The sequence below is a fragment of the Amphibalanus amphitrite genome, unplaced genomic scaffold (assembly GCF_019059575.1).
Source record: "Amphibalanus amphitrite isolate SeventyFive unplaced genomic scaffold, NRLGWU_Aamphi_draft 000135F_arrow, whole genome shotgun sequence".
NCBI classification, from domain to species: domain Eukaryota; kingdom Metazoa; phylum Arthropoda; class Thecostraca; order Balanomorpha; family Balanidae; genus Amphibalanus; species Amphibalanus amphitrite.
In genome coordinates this window covers 903,806-918,420 of record NW_024881630.1, presented here as the reverse complement: position 1 = coordinate 918,420, position 14,615 = coordinate 903,806, and the positions used below count along the sequence as shown (strand labels likewise).

At 49.6% G+C, this 14,615-nt stretch overlaps 3 protein-coding genes across 10 annotated transcripts; all 3 read right to left on the bottom strand.

The window, feature by feature from the left end:
- Positions 1–226: 226 nt before the first annotated feature.
- On the bottom strand, positions 227–4,728 carry LOC122382192 (ADP-ribosylation factor-like protein 6-interacting protein 4). Of its 7 annotated transcripts, none has more exons than XM_043367195.1 (3): positions 4,711–4,728; positions 1,549–2,135; positions 227–1,179 (listed from the first exon to the last, which is right to left on the bottom strand). In XM_043367195.1, the coding sequence occupies exons 2-3, from the start codon at positions 2,124–2,126 to the stop codon at positions 1,047–1,049; spliced, it is 711 nt and encodes a 236-aa protein (XP_043223130.1). In that variant the 5' UTR covers positions 2,127–2,135; positions 4,711–4,728; the 3' UTR covers positions 227–1,046. The 7 variants fall into 7 exon arrangements, with proteins under 7 accessions (XP_043223130.1, XP_043223129.1, XP_043223127.1 ...); XM_043367194.1 differs by having other exon boundaries at positions 4,684–4,725; XM_043367192.1 differs by having other exon boundaries at positions 4,691–4,725.
- A 258-nt stretch (positions 4,729–4,986) lies between these two features.
- LOC122382191 (mediator of RNA polymerase II transcription subunit 8-like) lies at positions 4,987–10,334 on the bottom strand. Of its 2 annotated transcripts, none has more exons than XM_043367187.1 (6): positions 10,176–10,334; positions 8,087–8,245; positions 7,430–7,675; positions 6,953–7,106; positions 6,295–6,366; positions 4,987–5,891 (listed from the first exon to the last, which is right to left on the bottom strand). In XM_043367187.1, exons 1-6 carry the CDS (start codon positions 10,185–10,187, stop codon positions 5,815–5,817), a joined length of 720 nt encoding a protein of 239 aa, XP_043223122.1. In that variant the 5' UTR covers positions 10,188–10,334; the 3' UTR covers positions 4,987–5,814. The 2 variants fall into 2 exon arrangements, with proteins under 2 accessions (XP_043223122.1, XP_043223121.1); XM_043367186.1 differs by lacking the exon at positions 10,176–10,334 and adding an exon at positions 9,789–9,943.
- A 1,495-nt stretch (positions 10,335–11,829) lies between these two features.
- On the bottom strand, positions 11,830–13,968 carry LOC122382189 (atherin-like). The gene is made up of 2 exons (XM_043367177.1): positions 13,892–13,968; positions 11,830–13,498 (listed from the first exon to the last, which is right to left on the bottom strand). The coding sequence occupies exon 2, from the start codon at positions 13,484–13,486 to the stop codon at positions 12,533–12,535; it is 954 nt and encodes a 317-aa protein (XP_043223112.1). The 5' UTR covers positions 13,487–13,498; positions 13,892–13,968; the 3' UTR covers positions 11,830–12,532.
- Between the last annotated feature and the right edge of the window lie 647 nt (positions 13,969–14,615).

Genomic DNA, 14,615 nt, shown 5'->3' with positions numbered 1-14,615 from the left:
AACTACTGAGGTGAATCGTAGCAATCCACATTATTTCGACTAGTGCGCCCGTAGTCGGCGGGTTACGGTGATATCAATCTATACAATGATCGATCCGGGACAGTGTCAGGCATCAACTACGCAACGGCGTGGTAGCCAAAGCTGTAGAATGCCATCCTTCGATACACTACAGGCCAATATCATGCCATTATCATGTTTTCCAAGACGGCGAATAAGCTCGCACGTATTGCTGACTTGCTCTGTCCTTTATTGACACATAAATACAGCAGATCCGGTCGCCAGTCAAGCCCGACAGATACGTGCTACAGCAGTCGACAGACCTCTACTTCTGAACGAAATCGTCCCTCGACTACCAATCGCATCACTGATGCAGACAATTCCGCTGGATGCGTTACTGGAAGATAGCTATTGTAATAGACAGAATCATGTAAACTGACCGGGTTCGACATGCCAGCCGCCGGAATGGCGCAGAAGGCATCAGGAGCTAGAACGGCGTGCAAATATGCTCGTAAAGCCTGCTTATAAAACAAGCAGGGTCCGTGTCCACAGTTCACTCGCATTCAGACTCAAATACCTACAATGCATCACAGTTGTAACTGAACTGTCCTGAAGTATTATGCACGGGAATCAGCCGCGAAACTCATGGTTACGTTATTTGCAGAAGTGTGATTGTGAAATATTCAAACGTCCAGTAACCTACAAGGGTGTCAGAAGAGACATCAAAATCAATCCTTAGAACAAACACAACAATGGTCAGAATCTCGCAATTCTGGTGCCACAGCCATCATCAGATTTAAATACATTAGGGTAAGTACCTACGGACTTCGTGAAAACTTACCAAAGCATTTCCGCTTGGGAACGACGAAGCAATTACGAGCTTTTCACTATTCATAAGTTAAGCACACTAAAGAAAACACCACAATCCACACCGGCAGTTTCAAGCAAAGCAGAATAGTACGAGGGGTCAGTCAGGCGGCGATCTCGGACCAACTGACCGACCGAGCACCGCGTCCCATAAATAGTTACCCACCGCGCCGGCGCTGAGATTAATTGACTAGTCGCCGGGCGATCTCCTTCTGGAATTGGGCGCCGTCGTTCAGCGTCGCCTGCTTGTTGATCTGCTGGTGGCGCCGCTGGCTGACGACTTCCTCTACGATCTCTCCCCGTCCGCGGATCAGCCTGCCAAAATGTATCGGAGCGTGATTGGTAACCGATCAGAGACAGCCCGCACATTGGCTTACTGTATAATACACACACACCACGGCTGGAAGAATAATAAAACGTATGAAATCCTAAACAAGGTCGTTCAGAAAGCTGGTGCTAGGTAATCTTTAGTATCCCACGCGACACGCGTGATTAAAGTAATAGATCCGAATTAAAATTTAAATAACGTAATGGTTTAGCATTAAATGACAATTAGCAATCGACTAAGTCAATTGAAACAGTAAAATTTCACAGAGGACAGAGTAAAGTGTCATCCCAAGGCGGGCGTTACTCATTGGCCTGCGGCGGCGTGAGCGGCCGGCCGGCCGAGCGGCGAGCACCCACCGGCTGCGGCCCGTCTCCGGGTCGACGACGCGGCGCAGCTCGTTCCGCTGCTTGTCCCACTCCTCCTTGGTCATGGGCTTCATGGCCTGGCCGACGCCGGCGTCCGGCAGCGGCGGCCCGATCTCGACCTCCCCGTCGGACCGGGCGCCCGCCGCGGCCGACTGGGCCGCCCGAGCCTCCCGCTTCAGCTGCTTCTTCAGCTTCTTCTTCGCCTTCTTCCGACGCTTCTTCTCCTTCTTTGCACGCTTCTTTTCCGCCTTCCGTCTCCGCTCTTCCTCGCTAGTACTGCTGCTGCTACTGCTGCTGCTACTGCTACTTCTGCTACTGCTGCTACTGCTGCTGCGCTCCCGCCGTTTCCGTTTGGTCGGCGGCAGGGATAACTTTTTGATGGCGGGGCGGCGCTCCGACGAGCTGCTACTGCTGCTGCTGCTGCGGCCGCTCTTCCGCCGTTTGCATTTGGTCTTATGCGGTGGCCTACCCTGGGAGCGGCTACTGCTGCCCGACCGAGCCCGCCCGCGGCGATCGTCAGAGTCCGACTCCGAGCATGCCTTGGAGGCCTTCTTTTTCACTGAGCCCATGGTTTACTGCTGAAAACAGAAACATTGAGAAAGAAAGGTGAGATAATGTTATCAACAAATGTAAGCTCTAATTGTAAGTTGGCTTAGTTAGTGTGTCAGTCATCATGTCAAATCCTATTTAGCATCCATGTTTACCAATCTAAGTGATAGATGACAAAATGAGCAAGTCATGTCACCTACGCTTACCTTTCACATCTTGTCTACCTTATTGCTCAATTTTAATAGGTACCTATTATGAGATTGTGTTAGATTTACTCACAGTTACCTACATCTAATCTAATTCTCAGGTCTCTACAGATCATCATGGTGTTCTGTTCACTGTTCATGTTATTGGAAGAAGTGATCCACTGGGGGACCTTCAGGACAATTTGGTGATATACCTATCTATTAATAACAAATATTTATAAAAAAGAGAGCTCTGCTAAATAAACATGTGTTTGCAAAGGCATTGTTACATGTTGGCAAGTATCCTATCATATGCTCCTCCTGTAGCTAAGTGGTGAAACATGAAGGACTTTCTGTAGTTGATGGAGCTAGAAACAAACAAAGCCACTTCAGGTTGGAGCTTAAAGTGAGTGAGGGTGTTTTGAACAGTGTTATCCACTGATAAGCACCTTTTACTGCAGGTTTACAATCTCCCCAGCCACCAGTCACAAAAAAAGAGTGGACATTAATTGTTCTTGTGAAATGTGAAGTGAATCTAAGAAAAAAAAATATCACCAATATCACAAAGAACTCTGAACTCTGAGCTCATCAACATTCATTTAAAGTATGTGGTAAACATCAAATTATGTTTCTTTTATTACAAAATAAATAGGGCTCACGCCTGATAAATGAAGTGCGCTGGCCGCTGGGTAGTTTCAGTTTAATAGAAGCCATATGTTCACATTCACACCCATATTGTAAATGCATGTCTATTCAGTGTTTCACAAGCCTTCAGAGCAGAAAATTTACTAGAGCAATTAGGGTTCGATCATACCTGCTTCACTTAATCACTTAATTTGTGACAAATGAAAAACAGGATCCCCAACTGAAATGGAAAGGTTGGCAAATGATCACCAAACAAAAATATCAACGATACACTGTTGTCTGAACTAGTGTTTGCCATATTAACCCGCGCCCTGCTGGGGGTCCTGGATTTCCACGCCCTGCTGGGGGGCCCCCCCTTGTAACTCGGCTCCTGGGCCACGTAGCGATACGCGGAAGGCGGCGTTCGAAAGAGCGTAAAAAATAATGACGAAATCACTTCGGTCAATTTTTTGGTCAGGCCAAAGGTCAGGTCACCAGAGGTCATTGAAGGCAAAATTTCGCCGATTTCCAGGTCAAATGTCGAAAATTTCCAAGAAGCCAACGCATAACTCGGGAACCAATAGAGCTACAGCGCCGCGGAAAAGCGCATTCGATAGCCCTATTAACGCCCTTTCTGAGTAATTCTCTCAGATTTGACCTAACGTCAACGGTTTTGCCTGCAGGGGGCAAAAACTGCAAAAATAGCCGATTTTTTCGAAAACAGTTTTTCTGCAATAACTTTTGACCCAAGCATTTTACGAGCTTACTTTTACCGGCATCGTGTTCCTCTCGTCAAGACGCATCGAATGAACTATAACTTGACCTTGAAAGGTCAACTTGAAAATTTGACCTCAGGTCAAGGTCATGACCTGACCGGAAAGGGTCATGTTGCATATCAGTCGATCCGTATCGTCGAGCTGAACACATCTAAGGCGTTTTCATCGCTCTAGCATGCCTCTATCAAAAGTTATTTGCGAAAAACTGTTAGATACCATTCGTGACCTAAGATGACCTCAGGGCATAAACAAGGGTCACGGACACCATTTTCAAGTTCAGTGTGTCTAAAACACTTGTAATTCGGTGTTTGGGAGTGTTTATAACGTCTTTCATCCAAAAGAGGCGCATTTCAATTTTCTCCCATTGACTTATAATGGGGAGGTCGCAAAATTGACCTGACCTTAGGTCATCGATATCAAAATTCTGAGATATACATTTTGTACATGCTATTGCTCTTAGCAATCGCTGAAAGTTTCAAAGCGATCGGTCACTCGGTGTAGCTATGACAGACATTGAAAGTTTTTATGAGGTGAGGTCACTTCAAGTGACCTGGTGACCTGACCTTGAATGACCTTGGTCTGAAATTTTCACAACATGTGTAGAATTGATGTATGATAAGGTGTACCAAAAACGGCGGCGCTCCGCGCCGCCGTTTTTGAGATATTCGCGAAAAACCACAGGGGGGGGTGTTCAAACACCCCCCCCAGCAGGGCGCGGGTTAATGTCAGCAAATCATGAAACATACTATCTTATTTACTTTTTACTTTTTACACTTCAAAGGCATTCAGTAAATTGTAAATGTGATTATTCTGCATGAATTTAGTAAGCCGAGTCATGAAAAGACACACAAATCACAATTAATGCTGGTACAATTAAGCCTCAGAACTGATATCGAAGGCACATAACTTTTCGAATATAATCACTTGCATTCAAAAATATCAAAAAATTTAGGCTGATTGCCGAGAAAAATTCAAAACACGCATAAAATAACTTTTCACCCTGCCTTGACCCTGCCCACTCAATTTACCGCGCCGCTGGAAATCAAGCGCCACGAAAGCAGCGCGAAGCTGAAGCTTCCATATGTAAACAAGGCACCATATGAAGGGAAAATAAAGGATTTCGGGTCCGTAGTAAAGGAATCTTGTCGGGTCCTTCGTTTGCGGTCATAGCAATAATGCAATGTGCGCAATGACTCCCTGTCCCTAGTCTTGTCGATTCCGGCTAAACAGGGATAAATAATACCGAGACTTTTATAATCCAACCAAAACCCGTCAATTCATTACAGAGGAGAGGAGACGATGGAGCCCATTTATTTATTAATCAATCCTCAACCATAGGTATTCACTCGACGCTTGACATCACCGTCATCAGCTCGCCACGCTGGGACGAGGCTAAACACGGCGCCCAACACTTCCGAATGGAGAGCAATATAACGCTACTACGAGCCGCGAGAGTTTCTCTGGGAAAGTCATCGCTAGTACCTAAGGAGATGACGATGCATAAATAACGTCAGATAGCCGGTGAATCCGGTCACGGGTTATGGGACAGCTGGATGGTAGTGAATTGTCGCAAGATGCGAGATATTACTCAACGAATAAAAAAAAACATACTTGTTCCAGCTTAGCTGAACGGACACGAGAAATGAGCAGGCATCTAGCCGATTCCCACTCAGCATTTACTGAATATACTGCATTGAAACAAATGCACACTGCCGTGCAAAGGCAAAAACCATTATGTCGGGTCAGAGGCCATTACCTCAGATCAGAGGTCACCCGAACATAATGGGTTTTGCATTTATACGGCAGCACAGTAGACCTCAGTTTACCACCAATCAGTGTTCACTTCAAAATGCGTGGCGGCCGGTTAATTACAAGGTCCATGCCGGCATGTCCTGACCTCCAGTTGAAATACGACTGAGACTGCCGACCAGGCTGTACACACGAGTGAAGGAAACGCGAAAAATGAGTTCCTTATCCGGTACACCGTCCGCACGGCTCCACTCGCAGAGCTCTGCACCATGGAAGTGCCCAAAGTGGACCGGATCAGCTAGTCAGGTCAACTCAGTCACCGACTGCGGGACCTAGTCCGAGCCGCCGTCGTGGCATGGGCTATCTCCAGCTGTCTATTTGTACGGGTGCGTCTGTATGTTGGCCTTGATGTTAGTTTTGATGGAGCTCGGAGCTTTGTTCACTTGCGGCACTGAAACGCAACGGACACTCGTCAGTGATTCGATACATTATCACGTAGAGATGCTGAGCAGTCAGCGACTCGCACGTTCTGATTTGTTGATCTTCGACGGTTTAAGCCTAAGGTGTATATACCATTGATCGATAAGCACTCTTCAGCCAAGTACCCATTGCAAAGCTTGCGGCGATATGAGCCGATGTACAGATACGCATGGGCAAGAATTGCGCTAACTCTTCACTGTAAGAAAACAACAATAGACGATACATAAAACACACGACACACAGACGGCAGCAGAAGAACGCCAAAAGCATGACCACCTAAACTGCCGATCCCGCACGCAACAAAGTACTACGTAGCTACGTAATACGTTTGTCATTTGGGGAGGGGTCTTGCCAAGGGTCTGGCAACCACTTACTCTGAACAGGAGCTGGCGCGGGCATAGGGGCAGGGGCCTGCCGGGCGGACGGGCCGCTCTTCAGACCCTTTCCTGTCAGCAGAGTAGAAACCACGCGGTTATAGCTTACATGCCAGTGATGCCGGGCAACGGCGCGGAAATTAGCATTAGCAGTGTCCTGGACGTCAATTGATTTGAATACCTCAAACTAGCCACTGAACACTGGACAGCATGATGGTTTAGGTCGGTGAATGAAGCAGCTTTAAGGGGAAAAAACGATAAGAGGCGTCAGAGTGCAGCAACAACATTCGGAGACCAAACGACGGGACGGTCAGGGTCGGTTGACAGAGGACACCAGGTCCAGTGGCTGTTAACGGTCCCTGTCAGAGGGCAGAGGGCAGCACGGGGTGCCGCGAGCCCTTCATTTGCGGGCAGTCAGCATCTGGTAGTATGACGGCACCATACCGGAGCTCTGTTCGCACCCCGTTTATTTACCAGCAGGCTGCGAGCATGCTGCTACTTCTTGGCTCCTCATTGGTCGAATTCAAGTGATCTATTCGTTAGACCAATGAGAGGCCAAGAAGCGCCAGCAATAACTTCCTTATATGGGGAAAACCGACAGCACGCTGATATAAAAACAGCGACCGAACAGGGCCCCGGAGCGAGCCCGCCCACTGACCAGTGCCGATGGCGGCGATCAACAGCTGCGTGTCTGCCACCGAGGAGGTCTGGCTCAGCTGCGCGCGTGCCGACTCGCTCTCCCAGTCCTCGCGAGACTGCTGGATCGTGTCCAACAGGTTGTTCACCACCTTGTTCATCGCCGTCACTTGTTTCTGCCGAGCGCCGGAAAGAAGGCTTGTCACTGCCTGGCCACATTTTTTGCCGTGTGCATCTTACGACACCTGGACACATCGTCAGCATTTCGAGAAACAGCTGCTATTTCACAAAGAGCTGCTATTTCACGACGCAGTATTAACCACGACTCTATTTCACACTATTCCCGACGCTGACACCTCTCCCCCTTCACTCCCCTCCCCATCCCAGACAAACAACATAACACTGGCATTACTCCGGCACTCCGGCAGAAAGACCGATCACAGACTGAGACAGGGTGCCGGAAGCCTAAGGTGAACGAACTCGGAACTGGCGAGCTCACCTGGGCGGCGTCGGCGCTGATCGAGGCGGCCTTGCTCTCGACCATCTGGAGCCGCTCCTCGACCATGGGGTCATGCTTGGTGCGCAGGTAGTGCGGCACCAGGTCGTGCGCGAACGCCGGCACGCGGCCCTCGGTGAGTCGCACCAACTGCTCGTCGCGCTCGGGCGACAGCAGCAGCGGCAGCGTCACGCGGTTCCGCAGCAGCGGCGTCTTCTCGTTCTTCAGCACGCGCAGCAGGTTGTTCAGCTGGTGATGAGTGGTGATGAGTGAGGGTTGTGAGTTGAGTGTGTAGTTGTTAGATAGTCACTAAATGAAGAAAACCAAATGTACTCATCTATTCTGGTATAGGAGCTCTTCATGCTAATAATCATCCATACTTAGGAGCATTCTAGTCAGACACTTGCTTTTGGCATGAGCATTGAAGAATAAAACAAATACCCCATATACTGATCCTTTGACTGACAAATTACATAATACATTTGTTTTGGAATGTCATGCAATTCAGTTGTTTTCCATCAAGGTGCAAACACATTGGCTCAGCACATTTACTTCTCTATACATTGCCAATGACACATGTTACCTTGCACAAGTCATCAGTTGGTTAGAGCCAGCTACATAGCCTGCAAGCCTACATGTTGACTAGTGATGATTGCTCACCTGACCAGAAAGTAGCGCAAAGCTGTCCAGCAGAGATGGCCAGCTCATGTGCTCATGACCTGCCTCCAGCTTCTGCAGTGTTTGCCCAATGGACTGCTTCAGATCGTTGAGCCGCTGTGAGAAGGCATCCAGAGCGGCATCCAGTGCCTTCTCTTCTCTCTGTCCACCACAATCAGTATCATAATCACATAATCACAAGACATGAGCTTCTGGACACAAAGATTCATTTGCATATGCATCTGCATTGTGAGTAGTGTGAATGTGGTTAGAAAAACACCTTTAGAAACTACTGGAACATATATATTTGGTGCATAAAGAGATAGAGCTGTTAAAAAGTAATTTGAAAAACTGGTGGTCCAGTAAAAAGAAACATCTCAAAATAGAACATCAAAGAGAAAGCATCTCTGAATATTTTTATATATTGTGATATTGCAATGTAGTGTTATCACAAAAAAAATTCAGAATTCTGAACTTTTTTAGATAATCTGATAATGCGTAAGCGATATTACATGACATTCAATAATGTGATTTACGCAATGTGGCTCAACGCATGTTTGCACTAGACAAACATTCTTTGTTCTTTAGCATCGCCAACAGCATTACATTCTCGCGCTATCTTAAAATCACACAGAAAATCGTGTGGTGGAGCCTGGGTATAATGGGTCAAATGAAGTCATCTTATCTATTTTTATCTATCAAATTCATCCCACTTAATTACATATTTGCAAATAAGGCACCTTTTTACTTTCAAGTAAACTTCTGTTGAAATTATATAAAGAAGATATCAGTATCCTCATACCAGAGCTGGGCATTGCGCAACTTAAGTCCGCAACTCCGCAACTCCGCAACTTGCGGACTATCCTCTTGGTAGCGGAGTTACGGATCGGCTACCAAGCACAAAAAAGTTGCGGAGTTGCGAGTTGCGGAAGCGAAAAATTCTAAAGCGCAACCGATACCGGGGCCGCCACCGCTGACGGGGGCGAGAGAGAGAGAGAGAGAGAGAGAGAGAGAGAGAGAGAGAGAGAGAGAGAGAGAGAGAGAGAGAGAGAGAGAGAGAGAAATTCGCCACTTCAAAAGGTACTACCTATCAGACATAACACTGTACTTCAGGACTAACCCTCGTACGGCGTTTGCCAGCGTCTAACGTGTAGGGGGGGGGGTCGGTTAGACCCCGCCCCCTGCCGTTCGGCCCCTGATCGAGCTAGAGCTTCGTGGAAAAAAACGAGCGTGTTGCCCGTTACAAGAGGAAGCCGATGATACCCAATTTTAAGGTCCTAGTTCATTGGTTGGCCTTCCAGGTCAGGTCAATGACCCATAAGTCGGGAAATTGGGACCTGCTAGAACTTCGAAGAAGTGAAGCTGTTATGGTTTTTTTCGGGGTACTGATCATGTATTTCATGTTAGTTTTGATCACGGATGATGTCTTCATGCATTTAGGCCGTCAGGTCAGGTCAGGTCAGGTCAACCAGTAGGCGTCCTGCCGGCTATCTATAGTAGGTGTCAACTACGACTGACGGCGCCGTAACATGTAAAGAACTAGAAAGCACTAAAACTACTTTGATAATGTTCAAATGGATGCGAAACTCGAAATCAGCCTAAAAAACTACCCTAGAAACATGCAAAACTCGAAAAAGTGAACCAAGGTCAATGGTCATCAAAGTCAATGACCTTGACCTGACCTTCACGTGACAATGACACCCACCATAATGCATGGGACGAACATCATTTCACATGTTTCGACGTTTACAATCACAATAGACTGTAAACGCGCGGTTCTGAAAGTTTCGTCGCGATCGTCCGCTTTTTGCGCGAGTTATTCGCGAAAAACCGAGGGGTGTCCATCCAACCCCCACAGCCTACACATGCGAGGACTAAAACTGATAAAACATTGTACCTAATAGAGGTGGGTAGCGGAATTGCGGAGTTGCGGAGTTGCGAGTTGCGGTTTTACGATCTGCAAAATAGTTTCGGAGTTGCGATTGCGCTTTGGGTACCTCAGGTTGCGGAAGGTAGCGGTAGCGGTTTTCAAATTTCGGTAGCGATGCCCACCTCTGCCTCATACTAATGCAACCATTTGTTTAAAACCCACCTGCATACTCATTTTCTTGAACTTGGATTGGTTTATTAACAGCTGCCAATGCTCCTATTTGCTTGGAAAATAACAGAAATTAACATATAACTCCAACGCAGCCGTCATATATCTACCAACCAACCAAGCCACCAACTACAACAAACAAATTTCACTATGAGCCTTTCCCTTCAATTTTAAGACCTAGCCCAGGCTAGCTGCTTGTCTTTATCTTACACAAGAATTTCATTGGCTGTTTGTAGTCGTTGCTATGACAACACATAAGTTAGCAGTAGCAGCATAATACATCGAACAGTGAGCTCTTTCATCGTTTGTGAAACTCTTGCGCATTTTATGTCTACGTCTAATCAAAGTGCTGCTAGTAATTTAAAATTTGCCTGTTTATTGTCCTAATGAAAAATATATATTCTTTTGGAAGGTAGCTTGGAGTGTGAAACGCACTGTTACAAACGAAAATCATGGTAATATAACTTCATAGAACGAACTAAATAGAGCAAAATCTGCTCACGCCAGCCAATCAAGAATTCGAAAACCAGCTTGAACTGCTTACATCTGAGCTGCGGCACAGTATAATATCAGGCGTACTCAACTAATGCCATCTATGAACAAGAATACAATTTTTGGTGCTCGCGCTTCGGTAGTCGGCGACTCGGCCTGGGTTCTTGTCACAGACGGGTTACAGTTGATGCAACTTCAAGCGATGCAACAATGCACGTAGTGGTAAGAAGGACGTCGACTCGACACAGTCGAGTGGTTTGACCTCTTCTGAACCTACGGCCATTGTGGAGGGACCGGGGATATGATGCCGAGGCGAGCCAGTTTCGGCCAATGACAGATATTCCCGTTTATAGCTGAATGGGTACCTACATGGACATAAGAAAAGAATAAACAAAATTGACAAACATTAAAGATGAACAGCACCTATTATTTATTACGCTCGCCAATGCTTGAACGTTTAATCATAGTCATAGTTCGATGGGCATTTGACTGGCAACGGCTTATCGATATCGGATCGGGTAACCGGCATAGGACCGGCACTTGCCCACCATGAGGACTGACGTTCCGGCTCGGGGCCTCATCGGAGCAATTTCAAGCCGAAACTTTTGGCACGTCAACGAATGTTACCTCTGCGTGTGCCTGCGGAGTCTGAATTGTTCTACCTGTTATTGACGTCAGAGGCGGATCCAGCTCAGAGTTTTGGGGGGGCAAACCATAAAAATTTATCGATTCTTTCCATGCATCGTCCATAGGCGTAATGTTAAACTCATGCCGTTTGGGGGGGGCAAATGCCTATTTTACCCCCCCCCCTGGATTCGCCACTGATTGACGTGAAGACGTTGCATCGACTGTCGCGGATTTGCAGAATTCTGCTGATTCTGCGGATCAGCAGCGGATTTTGCGTTGCGTTGCAGCGGATTCTGCGGATTTGCGTTGCAGAATCGAATGTGGGGTTTCCGTATTTCTTAAACGTAGCTTCAAATACCTAGTGGATAGTCAACGAAGGGTGAATACCTATTATTTAAGCCCCGACAGTAATCGATTTTTCCACATAGGTATCGATTATAAATAAACTGCTTCCCGAATAAAGCCATAATAAGCTGCAACATGCAGCTGCAACCGTAATCGTACGCGTCAGCAGTAGCCAGTAACTAGATAAGGGACGGAGCTCTTGTATTGTTCCATAACGTAAACATGCACCATCAATTATGGAGCGCGTGAACTACACTTAACAGTATCACCGAATAAAGTCATCTCTACCCATTGTACAGGTCACACAAAAGTATCTATAAAAATCACACCAAGACATGGACATTGGCGAAACAACTCACAGGAACACTGAGTCTGAATCATGGATAATTATCCCTGAGGCGAAACGCAACAAACGCCGCGTTAGCAGACACTACAACAGTGCAAACACAAAGTCGTGACTCCTCTGTCGTGGAATGTAAGTTCCAAATCACTATCTGGTAACAAGCGATTTAACCATGATAGGTCGGGTCAACATTGGACAATAACATTTCGTGACAATAAGTCCGAACGAGATCCGCAACGAGAGTTTAAGCTAAGCCACAGCGACACGAAAGTATATCGCAATGTCTCAGCAGCGCTCCTAAACACATTTGTGAAACATCATATCTGCACAGTCACTTAGTACCCGTATATGTTAACACCAGCGTGCAAACAATTGTCGTCGGCGCCCGGTGGCGACCCGTATCGTCCCTCCCCTCCCTGTGTACGTATTGATGCTCTGGCTCGGCTGGCTGGCTGGCTCGCTCAGCGCTGCGGCGAGGCTTACCACGAACATGCAACAGACGTCAGACACTGAGTTCAATTGAGGCAGTAGGTTGTATACTGGGTTACTTTCTGCGCCGGCCCTTGGGTTTCGGTTTGGGCGGCGGTAGAAGACCGAGGTCCCTGAGACGCGCCTTCTCCAGCAGCACTCGGCGCAGGGTGCGCAGTGTCTCCGGACTGGCGCCCTGGCCCTGGCGCACGTGTTTTCCGGTCAGCGTGCGCGGCGCCCGCCGACGCTGCGGCGGCTCGTCCGCCGAACTAGACGTACCGGGCGTGCCGGGCGTGGCCGGCGGCGTACCGGCCGAACTCGAGGCCGGGCTGACGGAGCCGGGCCGCCGCGGGGGCGGGCACGCCGCCGCCGATGGCGACAGTTTACCCGCGTGCTGGTGCCGCAGCGCCTGCTGCAGCTGCAGGCTCTGCATCATGGCGCAGTATTGCAGGTACAGCAGCGAAGGGTACGCCACAGGGTCGGTCTGCTGCTGCTGCTGCATCATCAGCATCTGCTGCATCAGCTGCGGCGGCGGCGGCAGCGTCGGCGGCGGCGGCGCCGGCTCGCCGTCCTCGTCCCTGCCGGCGGCCTCGCCGTCAGCTCGGCTCGGCGGCGGCGGCTCGTCGGCCGCCTCGCGGTCCCGCAGCAGGCTGACCGTCTCCTCCAGACGCTGCCGTTTGAGGCGCGCCCGCGATCCCTTCTGGGCGTGTTTGCGCAGCTTGTGGAACGGGATGATACTGTGCGAGGGCCGCACCAGGCGCAGGTCGTGCGGCGTCTCGTCCAGCGGCTCCGGCTCCGGCGGCGGCCCCATCGCCCGGTCCAGCAGCGCGTTGTGACCCGTGGTGATGCTGACATCAGGCGAGGGCGACCGGCGCGCTGCCGAGCGACTCAGGTCCATGGGCGCCTCCTGGTCGGCGGCCGAGAGCGCCGAGAAGGAGCCATGTCCGCCGGCGGCGAGCTCCCGGAAGGTGCGGCCGTGCAGCGCCGAGTACCGGCCGCCGGCCAGCGCCGACTGCAGCGTCAGCGCCATCGTGCACAACCTCTGAAATGGACATACACAATGATTATTTACTGAGGCGTACGAGGACAACATAAGTGCGCTGCTTTCATTTACTTACTTGAACGGGTCTCTCAATAAAGCGTGGAGAAATAGGTAAATGATATTTTTGTGTTAGTTGCACTGCTCACGAATGTGTAATTATTTTAGCCAGTGGCATTATTGTATTCTTTTTTTAATTCTAAGAACCTAGGTATGCAGCATGCAGCATCCATTGTATCGAAGAAAATATTATGTAGGTAAACAGCGCCTTTTTACATCATGCTTCTCAATTTTGTTGCGCTATAATTAATGAGCAAATGCCATAAATTGGAATAGAATACTGTATTAGAATAAATAAGCACTAAAATGATATCACTGCTCCGTGCCATATCTCACCTGTGTCGCCTTGGTCTCCGGCGCGTCGGTGCGCGCTGCTGGGCCGTCCCGTCTCCGTCACCCCGTTCGGCCCCACTGCCGGCCGGCGCGGCCCCACCGGCCGGGCAACCCTCTCCCGGCGGCCGGGCCGGCCCGCTCCACCCCTTCGGCCAATCAGCGCGCCGGCCGCGGCATTCTCTTCGCTTCAGTTACTTTTAGCTTTTTTACCCACGGTCCCACGCCCGGCCGGCGGAGCGCCGCCCCCGGGCCGGAGTAAACAGGCCCACCGACGCCCGAATCGATAGCGCCGGGGTCAGGGGCCCCGCAGCCAACACAGGTTGTTTACGGGTGCGCCGCCGCTCGGCCGGTGCGTTTTGATAAGAAGCTAGGAAGGGTCAGTGGCCGACGTCGGCGTCTTGGCGCGGTTTTCCGCCGGTAAGCCGTCCGTGCCGTCTGTCGATGTGACCGCCCGCAGTGCCCGTCCCGGACCACGCGGCAGCTCAGACCGGCCGGGTGGCGCTAGTCTCTTGGCATCGGACCGCTGCCACAGTGGAATGCTGATCACTGTTTTGTTGCGGCATGATCAAAACAGGCATTGTTTCCCCACGTTGCCTGTCCCCCAGGGAAGGGTGGGGCGCTGCGACACCCTTCCTGCCGGCGGCCCGCGGCACGCCCCCTCTGCTCGGTCTGTCGGTCCCCTCCGGCTCCGTCCGCGGGCGATACACTGCGTCGCGCGTGGCCGCGG